The 12,170-nt window shown below is 29.2% G+C and overlaps 1 protein-coding gene across 1 annotated transcript in view; it reads right to left on the bottom strand.

The window, feature by feature from the left end:
- NCAM2 (neural cell adhesion molecule 2) overlaps nt 1-12,170 on the bottom strand; it is a 434,855-nt gene that overhangs the window by 75,396 nt on the left and 347,289 nt on the right. The window contains exon 14 of the mRNA XM_007954167.1: nt 11,587-11,767. Within this exon, the coding sequence (XP_007952358.1) occupies nt 11,587-11,767 (181 nt within the window). The remainder of the gene's footprint in view (nt 1-11,586; nt 11,768-12,170) is intronic.

Genomic DNA, 12,170 nt, shown 5'->3' on the forward strand with positions numbered 1-12,170 from the left:
TTTAATGAATAGTAATTAATATTGAAGTTATAGAATATTCCACTCTGTAAAATTTAGATACAGATATTACAGGCTTTTGCTTGTAGTTAATATCAAGAATTAAGAGATGTTTATCTGGTTCATAATCTTAGATAAGATACCAGAACTAAAAACATTTGGAAAACAGACCACTGTTATTGAATTCTTATTTTTGTCATTTCAGAATTATAAAGCTAGGTTTGACGTTTATCTTCTGCTTTACATAAAAGCTGGGATGTGATTATATACTTATGTAATCTTTATATATTTTTAAAAGTTTTTAACAATTGTGAAGTAAAAAGGGAGAACACTATAACTTTATGTTTAAATAAACTTTAAAAACAACTGTGAAGTCTAAAATGTTACTCCAATTTTTAGGCAATTTTGCAGGGAAAATTTTAATAAGATGAACTTTTTTTTTCCCTAACTCCTAAAATTTATTTTGATAATATCTTCTGAATTAAGTGTTAGTAAGATTAACTATTAAATAATAGTAAGATCATCTATTAAATAATTGTAGTTACTTCATTAATTATTTAGAAATGGACTTGTGACTAATTTATAATTTCAAGTGCTATTCTAGAATATTTGCATCCACAATCATTTGACTTATTCAACACATTAGTTTTGGCAAAGGTTTCATTATATACTTCCATACCACAAATACTAGCATCTTAAATATTACTCAATGATTAACACAAAAAGAATAGAAGAAACACAACTTATCCATTTATGGGCAGCTCTTGAGAGAGACAGAGAGAATAGAGATAGGGAGAAACAGAAGGGGAGGAAGAAAAGGGAAGAGGGAGGGAATTAGAAAAAGAGTTGAAGAAAGGAAGGCAAAATAAGTGAAAGGAAAGAGAGAAGAAATAAAAGGAAGTAAACAACAAGGAAAAGAAAAGAAAGTCTACTTAATTGGGATTTATCCAATTGTTGTCTAAAGGATATTATATTATCCTTCCCAGATACAAACCATAAGAAGGTTAATAAAATTATACAGTTAGACATGACCTCATCATCCTTTATTATTGAGTGGAATCCTATATTACTGAGTGTCTAAAGAACATTATAAATTATATCTAATTTACACAGGATTATAGAAGATTATTTAAATCTGTTAATGCTGCTAATACTATAACCTAAAACAAATGTGGGATTTTTAAGATAATTTTACATGAGTAGAAAATTCTTAAATAATTACTGCAAACTGAAAATACTATGTATAATTATAACTATTATAAGTACATTTAATTATTATAATGGTATTAAGGAATATCCATCTTGAAATACTAAAATCATTTGTAACTTAAAATTTTATTTCTGCATCCTTACTGTAAATCTATCATATTAATAATTAAAATACTTGCTATGTTTTAAAGAGTTTATCTTGATCTAAAATTATATGGCTTATCTCTTGAACAATATAATTTGTTGAAAATAAATGCATAATCATAAAACTACATTGTTGAAGACATTTTAGATTTTACCACATTTCAGGTTTATTTTTAAATTAAATAGAATAAATGGGCACACTTAAATTAAAAAAAAAAAAAACTTACAATGGCTACCCGAGTCATCCAAATTATGTTATTATACTTTTTAATTACTTATTTTAAAGAGAAGCACCAAATATGTAAAGAATCATTTTTTTTGGTAATAAAATAATTTGGGTATGCATTTGTTGTATGTATAATTTAAATTATACAGTGAAAATGGATAAACTAATATCTAAAAAATGCATAGCTTTTAAATTTTTAAACACCTGAAATATTTAATTCTAAGAAAAAAAGATTTAAAAAAGGTAAGAAATTTGAATATTACAATAAACACTTCAATTCTGTGAATGTCTTCTACTAACAAAAGCAAATATGTGTACTTACATGATGTTTTTGTAAAAGTATGAGTGTAGATTCTGAAGACTAATAGTTATAAAGTAGAGACGAACAAAAATCATTGAGCTTTGAATAAAGTAGAAATTTCATAAGAAAGAAGCATTTCCTGCTATTTCCTAGACATACTCTGTTCTCATATCTGAATCATGGTACTGTGGCCTTATAGTGATTTAACAAGTAATCATAGAGTTTGGATTGGGCTATAGATATCAAGACTGAATTATACATGGAGAAAAGAAAACTAGGGAAATGGTGAGAGAGAAAAAGGAAATATTCATGTCTATATAAAAAGTCCTGCTATTTCTCATGCAGATAATGGTAATCTTACCAAGATAGATAAAATTAGCATTATAAGAAGTATGATAATGCTTAAAATAAACTTTTGAAAAGATTTAAATTTTAGACATTTCATATACACACCAACAGACATAGACACATGTTTCTGATTATATATGATTAGCATGAAACTCACCTTTACACAGAAGTTCATATTTACACATCTTCAGACATAAAATTTTATTGAAACAATTATTATTCCATGATTGGATGATATTAGGGAAACATGTAAGGTGAATTTGAATTTTATGTCTTGCTTACCAATAATCACATTTATTTAGACCTATAGACTGATGCTAATTAGACCAAGAAAGTGTCAAATTTATGGTTGTATATGACACTAGTGAAGCTCAGGCAATAAAAAGGTAATTCATAAATGTTTAGATATTGTTAAGAAGATTTTTAAATATTCAAGAAGGTACATCACAATTTCTAAGGTCATGCTTATTGAGATGTAATAGCTCCATGGTTACTATTTTGCATTCTCTTGTTTATTACAGAAACAGGCAAAACAGATATCCTATTATTTTAATCTCTTTTAAAAAATTAAAATTAATTTATTCAAATCCCTAAACTCTAAAATAATTTTTCATCTAAAAAATTAACTTTTGGGCAAATGAAAAATGTCTTAATTAATTTCAAGTTGGAAAATGTTGCAGCATACTTAAATATTTAAAAACTCTAAATGACCAATTCCTTAAATGTAAATAATACTCTTAGGATAGTAACATTTTAACTTTAAATTTTTTCAGACTTGCCAACATTTCATTTCTACATACCATGTAAACCCTACTTTCAATCACTACTATTGGTGAGAGCATGAGTTAAGGAATGGAAAACTATAAAATAAATCAACTGTGGTAACTAAATGCATATTTCATATTTTGTATAGAAGTGTTTTGTGATTATATACTATGTCAATATAACTTAGACACTACTTTCTCCTGGAAACACTAATAATTCATTTACAAAGTCAAGTCAGGTTATAATGAATGGGAAAATCCATTCATAGAGATAGAATTGAGATTCATTTCTTCCTTCTGTGGAGTGGCTGGTGAGTTTGAACAGCCAGGCTTCTGGTTAGCACTCAAATACCTCAGGGACTGAGCCACCAGAGCTCTTTTCTTTAACATTCTCTACATATTAGTAATCATTGTGCGTACCCCAAACTAAAACAATCAAGGGATATAGTATTTAATTATAATTAGTTCTTTAATAAACAGAGTGTTGGGTATGGTAACTTGAAAAGCAAAACATTCCCATGAGTTGACTTGTTATCTATACTGTGCAAATAAGGAAATACATCCCTTGCTTCAGCAAAGATACAGGTGGAAAGTTAGATTTAATTTCATCTGTTGAAGGGTCATTCTGTGGTCCACAATACATTACTAAATCAAGAGAAAAAAAATATAACAGTGGCCAGCAAAAAGATGAAAAAAAAAAAAAAAAATTAAAGTGATCAATTTTTTAAAATTGGCCTAGCACTTACATGAAAGTATTCTGTTGAAATTTCCTTAAACAGAGAAAATGAGGGAGAATACTTTGGTGCAACAAAAATTTTGTGTTGAATGAATTAATCTCATGCCCAGGATCCAATTTACAAACTAGGCTGTGATCATATCTATGCATATATGTAAATCTAGTGGCTTCCTAATTGCCCTGAATGAGTAATAAGAGCAACTTGATAGAGTGTGGCTGTGACTACAAAAGATTACATACTTATTATTGTCTCAAAAATATGAAAATGAAAATCATTACTTATGCCATTCCCTCAAATCCAGATTTTTTTGAAATTTGGAATCTAGTAACAACCACTTTCCATCTTTCCTCAATTCTATTCTCTTGACAGTAGTACCTAAACTACTCATTTCTCTCTCTGATCATTGCAAAGAATCTGACTCTTGAGTGTCCAAGAAAATGCAACAAGTAAGTATAGATGTTATTCAAACATCAGGGCTTTTTACAACAGAAAACATAATCTAAATTCAAAGAATGAAGTGCAATTTTGTAAACTTTTTCCAAACTAATGTATGATTTACCATGGGGGAATTACAAAGATACTTGTCATTTATTTTTTTAAAAAAGGGTGGTCTGAATAAGTACTGCTATTCTTAAAATGTATTTTTTTTTTTATTTTAGGTCAGCAAATGGAAAATAGGCAGCACAATAGGAATACACATCTAAGATAATAAACATTTTCACTAATGTTTCATCCAATAACATAAACATTTATGCTTTATATAAAATGGTAGATATTATAAAATATAATGAATGTGCATAGAGCCAGAAACTTACATTTAAAAGATTAACAGTTTTAAAAAAAATAAAAATAAACCACAACTCTTCATATGGAAATTACTATTTACACAACATATAGCCATAGATGAGTTATATTTGCAAAACACTCAAATGAAAGAAAATTAAATATGGCAAAATCTTAAGTATCTAGTACAAGTGACATGGTTTTCAACAAGTTCAAATTTGGAAATTAAAGGGAACTTTAGAATGTTGCAAGTTTTGCAGTGAATTGGTAATTGTAAGAAATAATCCTAATTTAAATTCCTTTATTGATTTACTGATAAAGTTTCCACTTAGGTTGACAATTTGGTGGATAGGAAAAAAGTTAATTACTCATTGGGAAAGATACATACTATTAGTTGGAATTTAGGAAATCTTCGATTAATTTTTAGATTAGCATTGTTATTTGTAAAATATTTAAATTTGAAGGTCATGAAAATAACATACGATGTAACAATAACATTAAAACATGCAAGACAAGCTTATGGCTATAATGAAGGAAAACCCAGCAGCATTCAGCTGCCATGAGTGGCTTCCATTTCCGCCTTTATTCGCTTCACAGCACTTTTCTGTATGATGGAAATTTTTTTTGAAAATAGAATAAGAACAAAATAATTAAGGAAAAAAAGATTAAATTTACAAACATGAAATGAAAGGAAAAGAAAAAAGTGACAGTAGGAAAGAAAAAAAAGAGAAAATAATTAATGCAAGATTTACACAAAGTCATTAACAATTACCTACAAATTACTTTGATATAAAATAATTGAAATCTTGTATAAAATAATTCTTAATATTGCCAGATACACACATGCACAAACACACACCAGAGCTTCAATATTAATGTTTATTCATACATTAGTTTTGCTCTTGATTACTTAAATTTGACTATTTTAACTCTTTAATAAGATGATAAAACTTGTAAAAGTCACTTGTCTTTCCAACGTTCTACCAGTAAATTCACAGTGCTACTTTAAATATGAGCTCATCATTTTCTATATTTGATATTTTTTGCTATCATATTTTCTTGGACCATATATTTAATAGACACTATTATATATTTCGATATCAATTAAAATTGCATATTCATGCAATAAAAATTTGTATGAACAATAGATTTTAGCATAGATTCTAAAGCATGTCCCAAAATGGTCATCAGCACACACTAGACATATGTTACTGAGAAAATAACAAATAACATTAAGAAAATAATTTGTAGACCTATTTTTTCATTATGTGTTAACTCAAAACATATAGCTGTGGGTGTAGTATCAATATTTAGGTTTGACTGAGAATTCCATGTAGGCAAAGTGAAGTTCTCACCAAATAATTTAACTTCAGTTTTATCACTGTATTAGAATTACTCTAATCTATATTTAAATTGACCACAAACTTTATCTTAAGGAAATATTTCATCAGTTGCCTTATAATTGGTTGTTTTATTTTCTGTTTGTATTAAGTTACACAGAGATAAAAAGGTGTACTAAAATTGTTTAGAACCAGAGTGAATATCATCAAAATAAATTTACTCTATAGTTCATTAAAAAGCCCATGAAAATGCAAATTAACTTAATTTCTTAGCAATATAATTTTGGGTGGTACTTTATATCATTTCTTTATTAGCTTGCTAAATTTGGAAACAAAAAAAAACATAACATGTGAAGATAATGTGTTTGATTCCAGAGAATAGAATTATTTTACTCTTAGATGTTAAGAAAGTAAGAATAGCATTGTTTACAATCAAAATATGATAATAATAATATATTAAAATTAGAAATGTCTTCAGTCCATAGTAATTATAAGAGGAAAAGAAGCAATTAATAAAAGACATAAAAGTCTTTTTTGGTTAAATACAAACAGTAACAAACTTGTTTTAAGCCAAAAAAAAATTGGGGAATGTATTTCCAAACACGTTATTTATCTCCAAGAATTTTTAAAAACATTAGATTATATCCTAATCAGTAATTAATTATAATCATTAAAATTATAGAAAAATTACCAGCTGTTCTAGTTCTAGTTTGTAATAATTTTTAAAAGCATCAATTTGCTATTAATATTCCATAGCCCACTGTTCATAAAATAAAATGAGACGGACTTATGCTCCACGATTATTCCAAATGGCAATGTGATGGTGATGTTGCACACTCTATTGTTATGTAAACCAAAATATAAAATAAGCATATTATATCAACAAGTACAAATGAAAAAAAAGTTCCAAAATTATCCATAAATACGTTTGTTAATAAGAATCATCATAACCTATGAAGAAATAAAGTATCCATTAATGTTTTAGATAGAAAAGCCAGTATTATCAAAGTAATATGTATGTATATAAGGTAAGTAGATTTTAAATCTAGTGCTTCACTTCAACAAATAAATGTGCTTAATCTATTGTCTAGAAAAATGTAAATAAGTTTGAATTCACATAAGCAATGTGTTTTCAATTCAAAAGTCAATAATCACCATTTGGATATACATTTATAAAGAATGCATGCTATGCAAAAAACAAATAACACAAACTTAAGTTTTAAATTCCACATCTTCAAGTTAAATAAAACAATTAAAGACCTTCTAGCTTATTGTAGGGAGCTCTGATATTGTAGTGCCTAAGCTACTTGACTGTAAACCAGAAGGCTGGTGGTTCAAACCCATCAGCCACTCCTCGGAAGGAAGGTTAGGCAATCTACTTCTGTAGTGATACTGCCTGGGAAACCCAAGGAGGGGTCACTATGAGTTGGATCCGATTTGACGGCACATAACAACAACATCTTATTTTAGATAACTTACTTCAGATATTCTACTCTGTTTTACAAGGTCAGAATGAGTTGGAATTGACTTGATGACAATGAGTTTTGTTTTTAGTTTTTAATTCACACATGAATTTAATTTATAAGATTTTATTTTAAATGAACCAAGAAATCATATAAGGGTAGTTATGATGGAAGTATTTAAAGAAAATAATTTTCCTATATATAATTTTACTCTATATAAAATTTTGTGGCTTTATGGGCTCCCAAATTTACCATCATCACAGCCTTTAAACTTGCCTTCAGAAACCTTATAGATCTAAATCAAACTATTCTTAGACTAAAAGAGAGTCAAATGGATTGGTTGCAATATGAAAATAATTTTTTGATGTGGTTTTTCATGAGGCCTTAGAAATCAGTTGATTCAGTCACAATGAAATAGACAGTATTTTGTGGCATTTTTAAATATAAAATAACACTTATTTTTCTTTTTACCTTTCTCAATAAGCTGCTTTGGCTTTGTGTTGAACACCATGGGCAAGTTTGAGGGGATGAATACTATCTCCCACCTTGTAAGGTAGAGTTCTGGAAAGTTACCCCATTTCTTATGCGTATTTCTGATTTCTCCATGACTATTTATATTTCCTCAGCTATGAAGCACACTTTAGCCTTTGTCGTTATAAATGTGCTTTTCACATTGGTTTTGAAAGAGTTAAACAAACATGGAGTCTAAATCTCCAACCTCACACAGAATCTTCAGCCCATTTATCTAATTTCTCCAGCAATGACTTTACCACAACCACATGAGATATGGTCATTTCTCATATTTTTGGTTCAGTTCAGTTGTCATCTCAGCAGCATTTGATTCTATTTACATCTTTTCTTCTTGAAATATGACCTTTACTTGACTTCTATGATATCAGCAAACCTCTCGTGTTTTTTTTAGCAACTACAATGTCTTAGTTTCATTCGGTTGTTGTGTTTCTGTATAATATTATAGTTGCTTGACAGTTCTTAACCCTCTACTCTTCAGTCATTCAAGAATTCTTCCCTGAATATCTATTGTGTACCAGTCATCTTTCTAGATATGGATGAAACAGCTATGAGAAAGACAGACACTAACTGCTGCTGATTGCCTTAAGATCTCTCTCTGTCTGGTTCTATCCTGAACCATGCTTCAAATACCATCCATCTGTTGGTTGACTTTTACATGATGTATGTTGCCAAACCATGCCTCTCTTTTCATCTCTGCATCCAGATAATATAACTGACTACTTGTTATTTCAAACTTTATAAATATTAATATGTGATCCTCCCTCTCCAAATCCTGCTCATCTTGCAAGATTCACGATCTTGAGAAATATCCAAAAAGACCCAGTTGCCCAGACAAGAAACTTGAAAGTCATCATTGTCTACACCCTCTACTGATTTAATATTTCTTCAAGTTCACCTGATTCCCTATCTCTTATCACGTATCATCAAGAGTGATATGTCAAATATGCCTAGCTATTCACATAAATCATCTACTCACCATGATGCTTTTCAGATTTTCTTTTAAAATTACTGGCTAGATTTTTCTAGAAGTCTGGGTTGTCCAGGTCCCAGCTCCCTCTGTATCCTTTTCTGCAGTTATACTATTTTGTTCCCTCCATTCGAGTTACAGTTTCTATAATTCCAAAGCAGATCAAGTTCTTTCTTGAATCAGAGACTTACTCTCTCTAACCCCTTTCTCTGAAGGTTCGTTGCCTGCACATCCTTTTTGAAATGTCACTTTCTTCAGGAAAATTTTGCTAAATCTAATCTTACTACTGTAATTTAGGTAACCTTATCATACCTTTTCAGAGCACCAGCATACATATCTCTGAGTTGTAATTATTAAATAGTTAATATAAATTTTATTTAATGTCTTTTCCCCCTATTGACTATGAGGTCTTTGAGTGAAGGGGCCAGTTCCATACTTTTTACAGATAAAACTATGTACTCACCTCAGTGTTTGTTGCATGGTACGACACAAGTATTTGTGCAATAAAGGAATGAATGGATAATTACAGAGCCAGAGAGATTACATTTAGAGATGAAGAAATGGATATAAAAAGAAGTTAGGTGACAGAAGCAGAGCTGGAAATAGAAAGCAGAATCCTTTCTACTTTCCTGATAGGTCTTGCCCTCAGCTAACTCAGAAATTAAGAACAGAAATATAAAATGCTCTTAGAGTAAATGCATCACATGTGTCTTGACTATTATTGTGCATTTATGCTTTTTCTTAATTTTATTTTACATTTTATCTTTACTTATAGTTTTTTATTATCAATAAATGAATATAAAAATAGCAGGGACTCTGATTATAGCATTAAGTAACCTGCTTAAAGTTTTTTTTTTTTAATTTTGTGTTTTATCCATAAATGTTACTCAAATGTTGCTTTATACTTCATAATACATTCATTTCCTTATTAACAAAATTCGTTGTTTCTTCTAAATGTATGAACTAAATTAACATTTAGGAGGATGGATACATGACTATTGCATATATACTTCCTTTAGAGATTCTGACTCAGTTTGAGAATCATATTTCTAACGTGTTCCTTCTATCTGCATAGAATATAAATACTATATACAAAATGTGCAAAGCATAATTACTACATATACAACGTATTGTAATCATAGAGTATTGATGTTTCAAACTCAGGGGTGATACATTCAGCAGATTCAACCTGTCTGCTTATTTTGGCACAATATCTTTTGAGACCATCAGGTTTATCATAATGACTTAAGTAGCTCAGAGATTGAACAGATTATTTAATCTCTTAAAATACTATCTGTAAAATGAGAATAACAACTATCTCTTGACTCAGTCACCGATGTACGAATAAAAGGATATAATATAGAAATACTTAGTAACTAAAAAGTAAGACTACAGTGTAAAATATTTGCTTTATTTCTAGAAGCTCCTATCTTCCTGGTTTTAAATTATAATTAATAGCATACAGTAATTGATATAAGGAGCTCTGGTAGTGTAGTGGGTAAGCCATTTGGCTGCTAACCAGAAAGTCAGTGTTTCAAACCCATGAGCTGCTCTTCAGAAGGAAGATGAGACAATCTATTTCCATTAAGATTTACAGTCTTAGAAACCCAATGGTTCTCGCTATGAGTTGTAATAGAATCAATGGCAGTGGGTACTTGGTTTTGGGTTAATAATTGATATGGGCAACACAGTCCCTGATATTAATTACTTTTAAATCTTAAATCCAAAGACAATACTTTAAAATCAAAGGAGTAAGCCTATAAAACTAATTTGAATTTTTAACAACTGATACATAATATAACAAAACCATAAATTGAGAGTAATATCAATTTGAAATTATAAGAGGGTTAATTATCATAACTGACCTGAAAAATTTATTTATTTTCTAGACTCAAATATAATATGTGCCAAAAATGAAACTCTATTATAATAAGACATAAATATACTATGTTTTAATGAAAAAATATGCCATATATATATATATATATATATATATGATTTTCAATAAATTCCAAAGAATAATACATGAAGAAAAATTAATATGACAACTCATTAACAAAAGTAAGTGTGATTTAAAACCAGGATAACTGTCTGCATCTTTACTTCTATAATATTTCTCTAAAATACATATAGTATTTTTTTTTTCCTGTGAACTTTGATATTACTAACATGATGATATAAGCACTATTACCTAAAAAACATAGAATGCACCAAATGCTGCAGCATATTAGTAGTGTGTTATGAATACCACCTGAGAACATCCTGTCAGGATGTAAACTTCTTTGAAATTCTAGAGATGGCTCTCTTTATTAAGTGTACTTGTGTGATTGATTTTATCTTTTCAAAATCACCTTGCTTGGTTAGACATGGAAGAGTTCATCATTATCTTTGTTCACATATCCCCAGAAGTGGAGAACCAGTACCTATATGCATTGTTTTCCCTTGTTTGCCAAGTTTCTTCTGTTATCAAAAGAAAATTCCCAAATCAATTTTCATCACTCACATCTCCTTTCCATTCTTACCCTCAGTTTATCCTCTCCCTACTTCTTAAACCACTAAAGCTGTCAAAATGTATTTTAGAATTTAAGCAATATACAATAGTAAGATAGATTGAGAGCCCTTGAGTATAACATATCATGACAACCATGGTTAGAACCAAGAATTTACATTTGTCTTTATTTTTTTTCCAATATTATGAAAAAGATTGTAAGTGTTACAAAAAAGATGTGCCATATTTATTTCTTGCCTTATAACACATTGCAAACAGTTTGCTTACCTTTAATAATGTTGGGCTTTGGTGGCATGCTGAACTCATAGACTGTTGGTTCAGAATATCCCAATCTATTGGCTGCTGTAATTTGCACTTCATACCCCATTGTCCACTGTAGATGTTCCAAAATGATGTGATCTTTATTTCCCTGTACTTTTTTCTCTAGCCATTGGTCTTCCTTATCTTTCTGTAAAAGTATTAAAATTTATTTAAACAATATCCATGTACTAAAGTTCTGATTCTCTAAAAATCTAGTTTATCTTGGAACAGCACAAGTAGTTTTATTATTATTTTTTCATTAAAGCATTTTTCTCATGCAAAGGGATAAAAGAAGTTGCTATATAAATGAATTCACTATCATTTCTAGCATTAATCTATAATAAATATATTGTTCATATTAGCTAAAGAGAAACTATTTTATAATTAATCCTTGATGATTCAGTGGTTGATAATTCATTTCCATTAAGTTTGTAACTTTTTTTCCATCTTATATCAATTTGTTTTTTCGGCCTCTTTTTTTATTGTTGTTGTTATTTGCCGTCGAGTTGGACTCGACTCATAGTGACCCCTCCTTGGGTTTACGAGGCAGT

This window comes from Orycteropus afer, unplaced genomic scaffold (assembly GCF_000298275.1).
Source record: "Orycteropus afer afer isolate SDZICR_OR568_19922 unplaced genomic scaffold, OryAfe1.0 scaffold00437, whole genome shotgun sequence".
Lineage (NCBI taxonomy): Eukaryota > Metazoa > Chordata > Mammalia > Tubulidentata > Orycteropodidae > Orycteropus > Orycteropus afer.